Source organism: Amblyomma americanum, chromosome 1, assembly GCF_052857255.1.
Source record: "Amblyomma americanum isolate KBUSLIRL-KWMA chromosome 1, ASM5285725v1, whole genome shotgun sequence".
NCBI lineage: Eukaryota > Metazoa > Arthropoda > Arachnida > Ixodida > Ixodidae > Amblyomma > Amblyomma americanum.
Window position 1 is genome coordinate 209,213,945 of NC_135497.1, and position 17,582 is coordinate 209,231,526.

Sequence of the window (17,582 nt, forward strand, 5' to 3'; positions counted from 1 at the left end):
CCTTTGTAGCAGCTCATTCCGATCGCCCGCCGTTTTCTCCTTCAGGAAGGTAGCCATCGACGGCGTGCAGTTCTCTAGAAACTGCTCCCTCAAAAGGAGGCTCTTGATACCCTCGTAGGTCTGCTCGCACGAAGAGAGCTGTACCCACCGCTCCCAGTAATTCTCTAATCGGGAGAAGAACTGGGACGGGGTTTCGTGCTCGTGGGGGGCTTCTGTGCGGAACTTCTGTCCAAATCCCTCCTTCATCAAGCGGAAACGAAGCAGAAGAGCTCGCTTGACCTTGTCATAGTCTACCGCATCCGCTCCCGGCATGAGGCCAAAAACGCTCAACGCCTCTCCCGCAAGGCACGTGCTAAGGGCAGTAGCCCACTGGTCTCGCGGCTACTTCTGCGCCTCTGCGACTCGTTCGAACCGTGTCAGGTAGGCGTCCAAGTCGTCCGTTTTGAGGCAGAAGAAGAAGAAGGTGCGTTATGCATTTCGAATCATATCCATGATGAAGAGCTCTGCGTGGTATCGCCGGAATGGATCAATGTGCGCCTCTCGCGCTCGTCTTTATGGAAGCGCATGCTTGCTTAACCTATGCAGCGGTGTGCAGTGGGAAAATACAGTGAAATGCTAGCAGAGCTGCTTTGTTGCGAGTACGCTTGTGCTTTTATAGCTCGTGTAGCTATTCTGCAGCGCTTGAGCACAACGATTGCCTGTGAACACTGTTGTCCCCAGTCGTTTTCTGTACTACGGCGTGCACGATGTAGTATCCACCTTTCATGAATGGCAGGCATATACAGCGGAAAACGCCAACCTCACTGATCGGGGATATTTCATTGAACATTATGTTCCGAATGTAGCCTTCATCTCTGAAGCGGCGGCCCTTGCGCAGCTGGTGTTCGCATCGCATGCCGGATGATCGAAGATACTGAAGAATTTGATCTTCGGTGGGCACTACAGTCTGCCTCGGACTTCGCACCCAGCCATCAGTCAACCCTAGAAATCCTCCAGGTACCAGGTGCTGCCCAGGACACGCCATCGTTGACAGATTCCAACAAAACGTGCTCCGCAGCGGCACTCTGTCCGGCCAGGTTGGGCGCGCAGTACCCTACCAGTGAGCTTCCAGCGTTGTACGCGAGATGGCAGCACAGGGAAATGAAAAAGGCGGATTGATTCCAGCTGCAACCAAATGAAAACCAGTTTGAGCAGTTAAGATTTTCCACCTGGAATTCGACTAGTCACATTTTAAATGCCAACTGTGCTTTTGTTTCATTCTGGAAATTTATTGTATGTCAAATATGGTTTCATTATACATACGTCAACTTAGGGCCTGTGTACAGCTGTGGTCCAAGGAGAAGGCTGAGTCGGGCTGGTTGGTTCATGTTAAACGGTACGACGAAACAGCTCTAATGGGCGGGACGGAAGAAGCGCATGTGTCTGTCGCCTCTTCCGTCCCGTCCGTCAGCGCTGTTTCGTCGTAACGTTCAGCTGTGGTTAATAGTCATCTGACTATATGGTTTACTTCTAAGCCTTGAATTGAAACTTTAACATCTCCAAAGACCAAAATAAATGGTGAGGGCGAGGGTCTTCTTCACATCGCTCAGACTGCTTCAATTCCCCCACCGCACGGCTCAAACACGAACCATTTTGATGTGGACTGTCAAGGGTTTTTTAAACGGGATGTCTGAGCTCAATATTTCCTGTTGCGGATAAACACACCTTATGTTATTTGCACGCACTGCAAAACAATGTCGCTGAAATATGAATTTTATTGTGACAAAGAATATATTTGGCTGAAAATAAGACGGAGCCATGACAATAAAGAAAACAAGCACCATGGGTTCTAGTTTGGTTTGGTTTGGTTTATGGGGGTTTAACGTCCCAAAGCGACTCAGGCTATGAGAGACGCCGTAGTGAAGGGCTCGGGGAATTTCGACTACCTGGGGCCCTTTAACGTGCACTGACATCGCACAGTACACGGACCTCTAGAATTTCGCCTCCATCGAAATTCGACCGCCGCGGCCGGGATTGAACCCGCGTCTTTTGGGCCAGCAGCCGAGCGCCATAACCTCTCAGCCACCGCGGCGGCCACCATGCATGGTTCTTTGTTCCATACTAGTCCACCGCTGTGGTTAATGATGACCTGCAGCGCTGTCAGTACTTGCATTTAACCTGTATCTCTAACGAATTTTCTATTTCAAAAGGAGCAAGACTAAGCAGGCATACTCAACTATAATAATAATGTAAGCGCAGAGAGAGCGGTACATAACTGAATAAGCCCCCAAGAGGGCTGGAACTGTCCGCGGCGGTTGACAAACGGCGCCGGCCTTCCTTGATCGCGGTACAAGCTTCCGCCAAGCTCTCTAAAGGTAGACTCCCCAGGCCCTTCCCAAGCGCGTCTTTATACATAGCCACTGGCACGGCCGCTTGATGCAAAACGCCGCTTGATGCAAGGCGCGAAGCGAGGTTTTGCATCAAGCTCTGTGCCACTGGAATGGACCACTTTTCCAGTAACGTCCTGCATATGCGCAAAGCCAATTTTGACGACTGAATTTTTGAACAGGAGAGGAGTTCGCTGAACTTGCTTTTCCACGATGTCCCCTCGATGCGACAAACTACTGCACACTAATGGACCAACTGGAAAAAAAAAAAATCCCTACTATGGTTCAAAGAAAGCCCGCGAAATGCAAAAATAAACCACGTGATTAACGTGTTCGCGCGCCACGATCGTGCTGATATCAAGCGTGGTTTAAGCAAACGAAATCACCTGCAGCCTTGACTCGACGGCCGCGCAGCAGCGGCAGGCTGATATGTTAGCGGCGGCAACTCGCACCGCCATGTGTGTCAACTGGCTGACGCAGACGAGAAACCACCGCCAGCATATCGGCCTGCCGCTGGTGCGGGACCGTCGAGCCAAGGCTGCAGGTGATTTCGTTTGCTCAAACCACGCTTGAGAGCAGCACGATCGTGGAGCGCGAATGCGTTAGTCATATGGTTTATTTTGGTATTTCGCAGGGTTTCTTTGAAGCTGGGAAAAAAAGACGCGCGTGAGGGTTTTCTTGTCGTAAATGATGAATGAGGGTTTCTGAAGGTGCTCGACTACTCTTCAAATGCAATTTGTTGTCTAAAGTCAATGTTTTACTTGAGATAATTAAACTTAAACTATTAATCAATTGCGAAACAAAAAAATTGCCTGTGGTGCGCAAGATGGCTTTCACCATGCAATACGCAACTTGTTTCACTCGCCTGTCTCTAATAATTTATTTTTTAACCCTTGGCTCAAGTTACCTGGGACCCTTGTTCCACCACTCTTATGAGCTTGCTTACGTACTTGCTGTACCCAGGAGCGTTTAAATATATGTGTCACGCTGTAACCCTTTCACGAATATATTTTTAATGGGGAGAGAAATGATCTCGTACTGCACGCTGCTATGGATATTATACTTTCGAAACCGAAACTAAAGGATGCGGCTGGTGTTGTTAGCGTTGTGTAACGACGATTCGTGGGAAGGAGGAAAGTAGTCATGTCGTTGGACTAGTTGTACAGGCGACGACAAATGATAGTCCTCAGCCAGTCACCGCAGCCATTAAGTAAATACAGCTGTAGAAGAACTGCCGTGACGTCACTACGCGGTACCACGTGCTTTGCTAAGGGCTCGCAGAACTAGGAGAATAACACAAGAAACACACCCATTCTCACACTATCCGTACTTGGGCAGCTTAATAACCAGCGATGATTGAGCTCGAAATACCAGCCCAGCGCCCTGCCAAGGTGTGTACTAACTTTTTGTGACACGCAAGCGTGCAAGTTTAAAGAAACAGCTGACAAACTAAAAAAAAAAAGTTTGTTGCGTACTGGTCGTACGGCCAGTTCTTCATAGTAATTTTTGTGATAGTTTCAGATGCAAAATATTTTTAAGGATAATTATTAAGTTACTTTTGTTTTGTAGTACTTAATGTGTACTTGTTTTAATTGCTTTGGTTTTTGCTGTGCATTGTTGTCTTGTGGATACGCATCGGCGGTATCAAAAAAGCAGTAATTGATCAGAATGGCGACCATGGCGTCGTTTCAGAATAAGCTAGCTGACCTGCAGGCCAGACTTCGTGCCGAAAATGACGCGAAGAAGAAGGACAAACTACCTCGTGATCTCAACTTGAACTTCTCAAGCCCTCAGCACACACCACGGTCTCGGCCGAGGCCTTGTAAGTATCGATCTCATCTTAGTCCACAGAGCCAGGTAGGCTTAGGTTAAGAGAAAGACCCGTCGAAACTAACGCGAACTTGTTGATAAGCCGATTTCGAATGGGTTCATTTGCCTCCTGTAATGACAACATGCTGGAGCTTATGTTGTGTGCTGTGCACAGGTGTGCGCGAATGCTGCTTGACAAAATGAGTGTCGGTATGTAACGGACGAGGAAAGTGGTGTTGCGGTTCGGGCGCATTGCACCAGTTTGCGCCGTCAAGATGTGTTTGCGACATAGCGGTGTTTTAGTCCTCTCCTTCGTGTTATTTTCGCTTTCCCCTGCCGGTGTCGCGATGGCATTCTTTTTCTTTAATTGCGCCGTCTCCAGCTTATTTGTGAGACCGCATGAGCTCGGTGGTCACACACTAGCGGTTCTGCTTCGTCTTCAGAGCAGTAATCGTTTCTGTTGCTTTTGCCGAAAGTTAAACTTCCGTGTACCACCGGTTCATGTTCATTCGTGACTTAATGTTAGGTACGTGAGCCAGAGATTGCGTGTTTGTTGCTGTTGCGGATCGTGGTTGCGGATCGCGGCCTTGAACTTGTCATTGCCCCAGGTGGCGGAAGGGAGCGCTAACCCGTTTGGTGCTCTGGGTAGCCCCTAGTATTAAGCGTACGGACAAACTCGGGCTAATTGCTTCAGCACGCTCCAGCGACCACGTTCTGCTACCGGTAGTTTGAACTGTAGAAATTCTACGCGATTCAACTGCGACAAAGCGCAGGCGCTATTCCGACGTCGATAGTTTTGTTCCAGGTCATGTTTCACTCTTGCTCAACACTACGTTCAGGTCCACCCGAGGTTTGGTTATGTAAAAAACGTTCCTTTAAATGTATTCCAGTGTCATGCAGCGTTGTGCGGTATTGCTAGGTGCAACAAAAGGCACAATAGTTCCAGCGTGTGTGGTAGAAGTGACACTCTTCAAGCATGCGTTACTGTACGTGGCTGAGAAATGTCAATTCCTTATGTGCACTGAAAAGTTTTATCTATCAAATGCCTTGTTGTAATTGCTAGTCTCTACTGCATGACACTAGAACGGAATGGTGGTAGCATCTGAATTAATGAGCTTGTTAGCAAGGAAAAAAAAATAAATGAGCTTGTTAGCAAGGAAAAAAAAATAGTATGTTGTGCTTGAGGTTAGTCAACAATCTGAAATGCCAGTTCGGCTGCTTTTTTTGCTATTGGAAAGTTTAACTTTGCAGTGATTTAAAAGGTACCCTTGGTATGCTCCTGGGGAATTCTTGTGTGCTGCATATTATACAGCATTTTGTGACAATTAAGCCACCCATGCATGTATACTGTACAACCACGAACTGGACCTGTTGTATGCAGTGTTTTGAGTACCGATTGTGAATCTATTGGTGTAAGATTTCACCAGTAAAGGGTCTGCCGCATGTTTGTGCAAAGCATGTGGTGTTTGGCTGCAGTGCCAACAATACAAGTATTGTATTCATGTGTTGTCAGTTTGTTTGGTTTGCTTGCTTGTATTTTGGATGGTGCAGACTTTCTTCCTCTGCTTGTATTGTGCACCCTGCTTGATTATTAATCTTTTGGCGCACCGTGTGGCTAATCTTGTGCCTCTTTCTTTACTGGTCTCTATTTTCTACATTTGAAGGCAGTGTGTTAGCTTCCTATCAGTGCGCTGAGTTTGGCTACGGTCAAGCTTAATATTTCCCACTATGCAAAAAGATGTTGACGAGAAGAGGACAGGACTATCATCCGGTCATGTCCTGTTCTCTCATCTATATCTGTATGCTAGAACTGTATAGCCTGTGATCAGATTTGCAAATTGCAGCCATGTATAAGCATTTGGTAAAGTTTTTATGTTTAACCATTGCAGTAATTAGTTCTTTTAGTGCCATGATCTGCTAAAGCTTTTTCTTGAGTAGAGGGTAGAGTAGTGCTTGTAAAGCATTACAGTACAAACAGTAATGCTTATACTGTGCATTTCGAATAGCTGTATTGTGCACAGTTGTAATTCTGGCCTGTGTTGGATGTAATTACTACTGCCAGTATTGCACACTTGTGAATAAAGTGTGGTGTTACATTTCAATATGAGTGTGACAAGTTGCACTGCCTGTTGCAGACATGCAACTGCACCAACTATGGCAATCTCTTTGTTGAGGCCTCTACCATTAATTACCCTTCAGGATGCACCAATGCAGTGTGTTTTAAGGTCTCTTCGATTTGGCTGCTCTTACTGCGCCAGTTCAAGGAGTGCAGCACTTTCACATTCAGTTTGCCAGCGCACGCACTGCACTTCTGTCTTCGTTTTGCAAAAGTGCCAGCCTAGTGCAGCACGAGTTCTCAGCTGGCTTGCACTCTTCGAAGTGGAAGTGCAGTTGTAGTGCAGCAATATGGCGATGCCCATGTGTACACCGGATACAGTGCCTAGAATATACTGGCTAGTGTGCCGAGCGCCGGCGCTGCGCAATGGGAGAGGGTGGCGCCGTTTGCAATGAAAGGCCACCGATGGCGACAGAAGGCGCTGCTTGTTGGGAGGGTGCTGCCGCAGCAGACAACGCGGTTCTCTCGGTTGGGAAGACAGCAGCCTGTTCTTGTGCGTGCGTGATTAACCTTGTGTGCGTATTTTTTGTTGAGCGAGGTGTAGTGTTTTTAGTTCTGTGTAGCTGCTTGCACATGCAAGTCATCGTGTCCGCTCCTCTGAGTAGTTCTGTGGTGATTTTGTCGGTTTTGTGCACGCGTTCTGTGCACGCGTTTTTCCCGTGCCCATCACTAAACGAGCTACATACGACTGCACAAAAAGATGTCCAAGCCAAAGTCACAGTGCAAAGAGAAGACTTGCTTTGTGCCAGTGTAAAAGCGGTATACCGCTCAAACAAGGAGCGCGTTTTCATGTTTACTTCACCATCGGATACTATTTGCAGAATGGGAACGAAACTTCAAAAGAGAAGACGGAAGGTTGACACCAGATGCTGTGGTTTAGGAGAAACATTTTGAGGTCAATTTTATCGAGCGCATGTTCAGTATCACCGTAGTAACCATGCAACGAGCTTCCCGCGATAAACTGCATCTGAAGCCCGACACCATGCCTACGATATTCACGCATTACCTAAAACACATTGTGCTTAAAATATCAGCAAAGAGGAAAACTAGACATCTGTGCAAGCAAAAGCCTCCAGCAAAACATCACAGTCGACCTGCGTCGGAAGCCTCCGATCTGAGTTAATTGTGCTCAGCCATTGAGAGTGCCGAATCGGTGAGCCTGGAACGATCTGGTTCCGACAACGGAGCTTTAGTAATTGAAAAGTGCACCACACGCTGTCGTTCTATAAAGTAGCAAGCGCGTGAATTGGTGAATCGCGAAATGATTGTGAAGATCTGCCGTCCACAAGTGAGAGTGCACCCATTCCACAACACCTCTAAATTCCGGTCACATGGATGGAAGCGCCATTTGCACCAGTGGATTAATTAGCTTACGCCTATTGTGAAGCTGAAGAAAACAACTTTGCTTGATGGGCAATCAGCAGTAGCCGTGGTGTATCTGAGAGGGAGAGAGAAGTCAAAACGTACCATCACAATGAGCTTGCAAAGAGGCCGAATCCTTGATAAATGAGGTTTCCTTGACAAATCTTTGTGGTGGATGTGGCATAAAGCCGGCCTCAGGAAAGCACACTTCCATAAAAGCATGTTTTTTGCTGAGAAGTGTTGTATTATTTATATGCGGTCTGATGGAGAGTCATATGCTTTCTGTAAGCACGAAAGAATTCTGGCTGAAAACCAAGCACGCAGAACATCTGAATGAAAGCCATTAAAATTAATTGATGTGTTTCACCTGCTTTGTTAGGGAAAATGTTGCCGGAAAAGTACTCTAGATAGAAAGCTTATGTTGTATTGGCTCTAGAACACATCTTCCCTGTTCCCTTCATAAGCACCGGATGTTCGAAGCTCGAAGATGTGCTGAACTTCATCGAAGCTTTTGCGCATGCGACAAGCCCTAATTATGTAGCTTCTTGCAGACTCAAAAGAAACACTGTAACCTGCCTCCGTGATAGCTATGGTCGCTTATTTCTTAGCTAAAGCAAAGAGGCAGCACTCATTTTGACGATGTCGCGAGAGTGAGACGGCACGGTCCGCACCCTCCTGACTTGCAGTGCTCCATGCGGCGGCCGTCGGCATTCATCACTCTCGGTGCCACTAGGGAGGCCACGGTCGACTCACTAGCCAGTGTATTCTAGGCACTATACATCGGAGAAGCGAAGATTAAAGAGTCCATGAAAAGGGTGTTTGAGGTTGTCTATAAAATGCTCTCATTATGCAGAGTACAGGCCAACAAGCGTTCATGCCGCCTACAAGACCTCAAAAGCGAGCCGATAATTTACATTACAATTTTTAAAACTCTCTCTTCCGCGCCTCGTGGTGACCTGTGGTGCTGGGCTTTCGGCTGAATCTGTGCTCGTTACATCAGCATCCGCGCTTGTTTCATCAGCAGCGAACTGGTAGCTTTAATTTGCACGCGTCGGCAGCCGACAGAGGGGTTGAGCGGCTGGCGGAGGAGCGCCGACATTTCAGCGTGCAAGAAGTGACGAGAGGAGAAGGAAAGGCGCGAAGAAACGGAAATTCAAATTTTGAATACAGATAACTCAGCTTCCACAAAACACATCTAAAAAATTCTTGTGGAGGATATTTGTGAAGCGGTGTCCTTTAGCATCCTAGGCACATAATATCTTTTATGAGACCCCCCTTTCACAGCCCCTGTAAGTGAAGACAGTTCTTTCTTGAAAAGAGGAGATGAACTGTTTGTGGCATCATAATTATAAACCTAAGCGGTCAAGTTGAGCAGAATGGGCATCATTTCAGCGCATATTCGTGAATAGTCAGTGCGTATATATACATGCAACGACTTCATTTTTCTGTGAAGTGACGATTTCCTGGGGCTGGCTCATGGAAACACTCCATTGCGATTTGCTGTTTGAAAATTCTTCACATGGTTCGGGATTTTGCTGCCTGTTGACATCAGCGATACGCAGTTCCCTGTAATTTGATGGCGACACCATTGCTAGCAGATGACCAGGCCTGCACTCGACCATTAGTTTTGGAAGCAGCCAGTGCCAAGCTGCACTTGAACTGATGCTGCATGTTGGCAGCACCGCCATAGAACTTCACGGAACTAGTGCAGCCACATCGAAGAGACCTTTAGTGCACTCTTGAGTACCGTGCACAGTTTTGCTGTCGAGAATAAAACATGCTGCTAGCTAAGTGTCCTGAGAGCAGTCATCGCCCCTGCTAAGCATTTTTGATTAAGACTAAATTTGGAATGTCTCTCGGTAACACTTATTCGAGCCGGATGTAGTACTGCTTTCAAAAGGCATAGTGTGCACATATTGTGCAGCATGTAAATAGTTTCCATTGTGGGGTGCCAACAAAGGGAGTTGTAGAGTATACTTAATGCTGCATTACTAAAGTTCAGTTCGGACTTAAGGTGTCTGGCTTTTTTTCTCTTTTCAATACATATTAATATTTATAGCTTGTGCCATCATGATTTGTTATGCTACTGTTGGATAGTTCTATTTTAAGTGTTCTTGAAAACATCACACTGATAAAGTGTGATGTTAATGGGAACATAGTTAGTTTAGTTCTTTTCATGAGTTATGAATAGTACAGCAAAAAAAAAAAAAACACTTGTATCCAACCTCTACCATTCTGGCGCACAAATGTATTTTACAATAAAGGATTATGATGGGCAGAATAAAAATGTTCTTGTAAAATAAGAATGTTTGCAGCTGCATTTATATTTCTGAAGAAAACATTGTGAGATAAATCCCACAGTAAAGAAAATTGTCCTGGGATCTTGTAAGGGAAAGGGGAAGAGCAGGCATCAAGTCGAAAATAAGTTTGCTTTCAGTCACACTTATGTGTGTTGTTGTGGTTAAGGTATGCAGATAAATAAATGCCAGCTATCAAGTTGAATGTTTTTCTTTTTTTTAACTTTAGTTCAATTAAGTCTAGCTTCAGTAGGTGTAACTTGTGATGGAAAACTTGCTACATGTTTCACTGCTGAAAACAGGCTTGTGTAGGACGTGCTGATGCAGTATGTCTTCCTATTACTATGGGTGTGCTAATGTGAGTTCTTGCCAAATGATTACTTTAAAGGGGCTCTGAAAGTGGCTCTGTTAAGGTTATGCTTGGGATATTAAAGCATGTCGCTTCATGAATATTGTCCAGCAAGAATTTTTTTTAATGTGCTGTGTAGAAACTGAGTTATCTGTAGTCAAAATTTGAATTTCGGTGTCTTCGTGCCTTTCCCTCCTCTCGTCACTTGCATGCTGGAAAGCTGGCGCTCCTCCGCTGGCCCCCACCTCTTGGGCCGGAGCTTCCCGACACGCCGGAGCTACATGGCTTACTGGCCGCGACCATGGTAGCTGCCTGACGTCTAAAAGAATCTAACCAGTAGCCATCTCCCAACTTGTATATGCAAGGTGTGAGCGACGGAGGAGGGTGTGAGCATGAAAAAGTCGCCGGAAAGGGCTCGCCAACTTTTGCGCATGATTGTGCGTTCTCTCTGCGTGTAGAAGTGTATTATTATTTGGCTCAGATGTTCATGACAACACAATGCAGTGCTCGAGAGAGTTGATGTGCTGTCCTTGGAAGCTGTTTCAGAGCCCCTTTAACATCCCAGAGGCTGGCCTCTAGTAAAACTGGTTCACAGAGGTTTTTATGTAGGTTGTACTCTGTGACCTATAATCAGTGTCATATATCAGGTGCAATGCTGTTAAGGGTACGGAAGTGGTCCACATGAATAAAGAGAGGAGTGTTACTCTGCATTTGTTTTGTGGCCAAGGGGTCTAAGGCACAAGAAAGCGACAGTGCATCGTCAAAGAGCGGATTTATTTAAGCTCACAGCAGATTTTCTAATAAGCTTGGCTCAGATGTTCATGACAACACAATGCAGTGCTTGAGAGAGTTGATGTGCGCCCCTTGGAAGCTGTGACCTATAATCAGTGTCATATATCAGGTGCAATGCTGTTAAGGGTACGGAAGTGGTCCTCATGAATAAAGAGAGGAGTGTTACTCCGCATTTGTTTTGTGGCCAAAGAGTGGATTTATTTAAGCTCACATCAGATTTTGCAATAGACCTGCAGGCAAAGCGTACACTGTTTTTAGCTTGCTACCAGGAATGTACTACTACTTATTGATCGCAGATTTAGGCAGTGCAAACAGAAGCACTAGCTTTGGCAGCGTTGCACCTGATGCATGAAATGGAATATAGTGCTTTGCACGCACAGTACAATCCTTGGGATATGCACATGGCACATTTAAGTGTGGCTTTTGTTTTAGCTGTGAACAAGGAGAGCAATGACAAAACTCTAATTTGTGCAGTTAAGGACACCAGTTGGTCCTTCGGTAAACACTGCTTTGCTATGTAGGGTTGATGAGTTTAAAGCCATGCACATTTAAAATGAACTGGCTACCAGATGTTGCAGAGCACTTCACAGTGCAGTGTTATTGTATATATTTAATAAAAAGCTTGTATGATGAATATGTATAATATGGAGCAATTAAATAGCTTTTGAAGGCTAGAGATGTTGCATTAAAAACAAATGCAAAAATTAAATTAATGTATAATTTAGGCATTTTATAATTTTCTGTTTCTCTCGGAAACAATTATTCTGTATAAAGAGACTGGTATGAGTTCTATCAGCTTGATTGCATTAGAGGATAATCGGGGTTGATGACTGCTTTCCAGTTCAGCCGAATGAGATGGCAGCGCCCAGCCGGCCAGCAAAGCAGTTTTCTTTGCCGACGTCCAGTCCGACCATCACAAGGCAAGATAGGTAAGAGCTAGCCACAAGTATTAAATTTTTTCAGTTTGTTATTTCGCAAAAGCGTATATGTAGGGTATATGGTGTTTAATATCCCAAAGTAAATATGGGCTATGGTGGACGCCATATAGGGGAAGGCTGCGGATTAATTTAGACCTGCTTGGGGTTCTTTGACGTGGGCTGACGTTACGCAGAACACGTCCATTCTTGCATTTCGCCTCCATTGAAATGCGGCCGCCGCTGCCAGGATTTGGTCCTGCGATCTTGAGATTAGTAGCTGAATGCCAAAGCCACTGAGCCACCGTGGTGGTTGCAAAAGCTGCAAAATTAAGGTCGCAAAAGAAGAGAGCAGAAGTAACATTTATTGTATAGTTGCAGTGGTGAGAATACTGTGTCAATTGTGCCAACGTGTGCCATTGCATTAAACCTGCTACATGGTGCTACAAATTGATGGTTTTGACAAAATTGTACCAAGGCTACACTGAAATACTATTCCAGCAACAAATTTCCTTGGATGGTAGAGGTATACAGCTTCGCTGTAAAAGAAAATTTATCCAGGACGAGTGGAAGAGTCGGAGCAAATATGAAGACGCTGAGACCATAACTCTGATTCCTTCTCCCAATGTGTGATGAGAAAGATAACCGACAGAATCCAACCCCCGTCTATTTCGCTTTCTAACCCTTTACCACCTCTTGTCAGTACACAGTGTGCGCGTGTTCTGTACATATGCTTCGGCAGCGCTGCCAACACTGCCCATGTGATCGTGACGAATGCACACGCAAGGAAAAAATTGCTTTTAAGAGACCCAAGTTGTGTAAATTTTGGTCCTGCTAGATTTATTGGGGTTTTATGCAGGACCACCACGGGCCCCATGAGAAGACCATGAGAAAGGTTTCGGACTCACTTCGATAGCTCAGTTCCATGGACCTCATTCACGCTCGCTGTAACAGAGCCGTCAACATCCGAGCTTTCGGTTTGTCTGTACAGTAGAATCATGTTAATTCAAACTTTCAGCATAAAATGCTGGTTCGTATAAATTGGTGCTATAACTTAATTAAGCCACTTGTAGTGATGGGTTGGCATGCAGTGACCAGATCACGCGCGCACAAGTGGATGCGTGATACTGAGCTTATGTCGATGCCCGAAATCTTCTGCCACACGCTTGAATTAGCGTTACGATGTGAGGAAATGCGTGCAGAGTCTTTTCGTCGCAAACTCTTCAAGAGGAAGCAGCAAAGCACGTGGGAAGCCCACGGCAGCGCTGAACCCGTCAGTGGAGGAAAATAGAGGTGTTCCTTTAGATGAGGGCTGTGCCTGTGCTACAAAACTCTTGTCACAAGAGGCACAGCCATGTTGGCCTGCAAGAAACCTGTGCTATGCTGTGTATTGGTAATGGTGTGTTAACACTCCTGCTGCAGCATCGTACTCTAATGAATCAAAGTAGCTGCTGCGCTCATCCTGGAACGATCCCTGCGAATGCTGGCTTGTTTGTTTATCCTGGCTTTTTCGAACAGAGTTCCTTCAATCGGAGTGCTTTTGAGAGTGCTACATCGCAACGCAGAAGCGCAGTCACGCGCCGATTTTTAAATCTTTCTGGTTTTGTTCTCTTTCAAAAAGAAACCAGGCTAAAGTCATGCTGAAGAAAACAACTTAAATTGGCATTTCTCAGCATTCTCTGCAACTTTTGCATGGTAAGCTTCATGCTAACAATATAACTAAAAAATTTCACTTATTTTTCTTTGTTAAACAATAATCAAATTTTGACACATTTAAAAAATATGCCGACTTGGCTAAAGATGACTGCCTGCACCAAATCCTTGCACCAGTCATATCTTCGTACAGCATGTTGTCATTTTTTAAACCGGCAAAAGTTAGTTGACACACCCTCTGCATTCACATTTTTATTTTATTTCTGAGTTCCAGACTCCTGCTGCAAAACATTAGGAAGCTGCTGCAAACAGAGTTTTTGCTTGCTACAAGGGCTGCTCCCAAATACTCATGCCTATTCCATTCCCACCACTGCAGGTGCTGCATCATTTTCATCAAGCTGCCCTGTATGCCAGCTATTCTACTTCCTGTTACCTTTGAGTCGTATATGGACTGTTACAGTTGGAAAGGGGTAAATTTGGTGTAGTGCAGGGGAGGGAATTAGTTTTCCTTCAGTTATTGGTATGTGTGACAGAGAAGCAGCAGACCCTGGACACTTTATGCTGATGTCAAAAATCAAGTATTTTATTGCTCTTTTACTCATCAGTGAGAACATTCTGTGTGTGTACAGTCAGACACAACTTAAGAGCGCAGTGGAAAATGCTCCTCAAAGAAGGCTGTCCGGCCAGTGGTATCAACCGATTATCATGATGTCGTGCTTAGTGGACTTCGACGACTTGTCACGCACTCATTTTTGGCTTATGATGAGTCCGACTCGTCATGTGTTTTCTGGTGCTCTGTGTCTGATTTAAGGCGAGTGGGGCTCTTCCTAGCGCGTTTTTTTTTGCTTTGCTGACAGATAGTGGCATAGGTGCTGGAAGGCTATGGTTTCTTTTTCCTGGGTGGTGAAAATTTTCAGTGTGCACAAGAACATATGTGTGTATTGAGAGCAGTGATGCCACAGATTTCAGTTACATTAAAAATGAATATTTTAGTGTGTTTTGTTCTTTGAGGGAAGACGACGATAGCGATGACCTTCTTGGCTGTGCATCATGAGTTGAAGAAGAATCATTTACCAGCAGCTCAGGAAATGTATTCTTGGTGCACGTGGTGTCTGGAAGTCTTGTGTGCAGTTCCACGCTTTGAGCACTGGTGCACTTGAGAGAAACTAGAGTAGCAGGATTTGAATGTTTGCTCACAGTACAAAAAGACATTTATTTGTCTCTTCTCTGAAGAAACCCTTCCTTTCTGTGTTGTTGTTACTTTACAATACCCACATTTTGAAAGAACAGAATGTATCAAATAAAGATTGATGTATGGAAGAAAAAAAAAACTGTAATGATTTTTTTTTGTGCTTGAGATAAAGCATAGTACGATAATTTCCTGATATAAAAAAATAACGGCCATTTGAGTATGATTTCTGAAAAAAAATTGTTTCTTAGTTGGTTAATCCAGTTGACCTGGTTAATCCTCTAGTACCTGCCAGCCCCTGTGACTTCACAGGAATTAGCTGGATTAATCATGAAGTCATGGTAATCTGTTAACACCATAGGTTGGAGGGCCTCCTTTGAGGCGCATTTGCCCTTGTGATCTCAACTTCTGCCTGATGATATGTAGCTTTGCTGCAAAGCCGGTCTCTGAAAATTGTCCAGATTAATTGTCAGAGTGCTAAAAACCATTTTGATGCGCACTTCAATTTTTATATGAATTTGGCCATTTTACTTACCACATCGTGTCTTGAAGGGGCACTAAAGTGGGATGCGAAATCTAGATATATTGGGAGATTAGTGTCCTATGTTTGGGAACTTGTCATTTTTACCATGAACATAGCTTGCGTAAACCAGAAAATTGTGTAAAAGTGAAAGACTAGCAACGCCCCTTGAGAATTCTGGCAACTGCGCTTAGCTAAATGAATTTTTTGCTAGTCTGTGTGAGCAGTGGGCAAAGCATTTTTTTTTTCTGATTGGTCGGGATATTTCCCGTTTTGTCTGATTTGCTTGAAATATGATGTAAGAATGACATCAGAGCACTTAGCATTCTAGTTTGGGGGTTGTAAATGGAGAAGATATCAAGGAATTTGTTATTTTCTCGGCAATGCTGTCACTAATTCACATAGAAAGAACGCCATAGTCTTCCCAAAGGATGATCTCTGTCTGGTTTCTGTTGGTATTTTTTTTAATGTCCCTTTGTTGTGCATGTGCGTAAAACTGAGGCATGATTGTTTAGTTGCATGGAAGTTCAAAGGGACACTGAGGACCACTCCATCCTGTTATTGTTCTCAGTAAAAATAGATTCTCTGGCTCTTTCTGGCTATGTTGACATTTGTCTGGTAGCAAAAGACTCGTTTATGGCTGAGAAAATTGGATTTAAGCATATTCCCATTACTCAATTCAAAATCATGATGTCAGTGCCAAAAAGGAATGGTTGTTGCTGTTTGAAGTGAATGGCAGTGTAGCCAAGCGTCTAGGATCCGTGCCCAAAAATCGATGTTGACATGTGCATTTTTCATGCTAAATCAGCCAATGTTGGCAAAACCTGCATTTCGTTTCGTGGTCTTTTGGCTTACAAAGGCTTAATTTTTGGTGTGAGTGATCTCTGTGATCAAAACGCCTGTGCCCTATTGATACAGGCCAACTTCAATTTGTCCTCAGTGTTCCTTTAACTTTACGTGTGTGCGATCTCCTTGGCAAGCACGTCAGCTGAAATCCATGGGTAGTGGCTACTTCATTCTGAACAAAGGCAGTGATTTTTCCTGTAGGACTGAAAGTGACTTGACAATATCTTTATTTTTCTATTTTGTGCCTTGGTTTTTGCCATACCAAAGCTTTTGTTAATCAGAGTAGGGTTAAAGAGCACAAGTTTGCAAATAATGAGAACAATGCAGCTACTTTCGTGCAACTGCTTAAAAGTGGTAAATGTACCATAGGAAGATGCAACAGGAAGTGTACAGAGCTGTCGTCATCTGCACAACTATTTTGGTGCTTGTTGTCTCCTTGCTTCATCATAGACCTTGGTGTGTAACACTCCAGCCTTTGTTTTTTGCATTAGTGTTGCACACAGCATCCCCACAGTGCTGTTTTTCTTTGTTATGTTGCATGTGTCATGCATGTTACTGCTGGTGGATTGAAGAGAGCTTTTGAACACCTGAACTCTGGGCTGTGAATCGCTTTTCATACAGGAAGGTGCAGGTTTGCAATTTCTCAAGTGTTTAGCGTGTGAACCCTTTCTTTAATAAAATAAAGAGCCCAAGGGATTTTGTTGTAAGCCATGCTGTGTGGCTTGTTACAGATTGTCAGCATTCCAAACTTCTTTAAAAAATGTGAGGGACTCTCCTCCCCTTTCAAGAGCCCCTCTACACAGCTTGAAAGCAAACCCCCTTGGGTTTTATATACTTCTGACAAAGGCTGTACTGTAAGGCTGTATTATGGGGGTGTGGTGTTTGAAACTGCTGCTTTCATTGCTTGGCTGTGTTCATTCCATACTATTTTGTGGAGACATGGCAGTATCGTGTGAAAAGTATTAGGTAGTGTTACATGGTTTCAGGTCACTGTTAAAATTATTTCATGTACCATTGTACCTGTGTTCATCTCCATGTGCTCTGAATTGCAGTGGTGGAGATTCTGAAAGCAAGCTAAAGGAGATCCTGAAGGCAGGCAATGTACTCACCATTGGTGGCCAACAGCACAAAGTTGAGATGAAAGACCTGCAGAAGCTTGGCGATCTGGGATCAGGCACATGTGGCCATGTGGTCAAAATGCGTCATAGCCCCACGAGCAAGGTGCTGGCCGTCAAGCAGATGCGCCGCTCGGGAAATCACGAGGAGAACAAGCGCATCACCATGGATCTAGAGGCAAGTGAAAAATGCTATAGAATTTCATAACTTCAATGGACCTGAGACTTTGTTTGGATCATATTAAGGTGCACCT

The 17,582-nt window shown here is 44.7% G+C and overlaps 1 protein-coding gene across 1 annotated transcript in view; it reads left to right on the forward strand.

The window, feature by feature from the left end:
* Positions 1-3,664: 3,664 nt before the first annotated feature.
* The window catches only part of LOC144114556 (dual specificity mitogen-activated protein kinase kinase 7-like), a 72,158-nt gene continuing 58,240 nt past the window's right edge, over positions 3,665-17,582 (forward strand). Inside the window, exons 1-4 of the mRNA XM_077648376.1 lie at positions 3,665-3,757; positions 4,059-4,188; positions 11,933-12,020; positions 17,266-17,506. Of these exons, the coding sequence (XP_077504502.1) occupies positions 3,719-3,757; positions 4,059-4,188; positions 11,933-12,020; positions 17,266-17,506 (498 nt within the window). The 5' untranslated portion in view covers positions 3,665-3,718. The remainder of the gene's footprint in view (positions 3,758-4,058; positions 4,189-11,932; positions 12,021-17,265; positions 17,507-17,582) is intronic.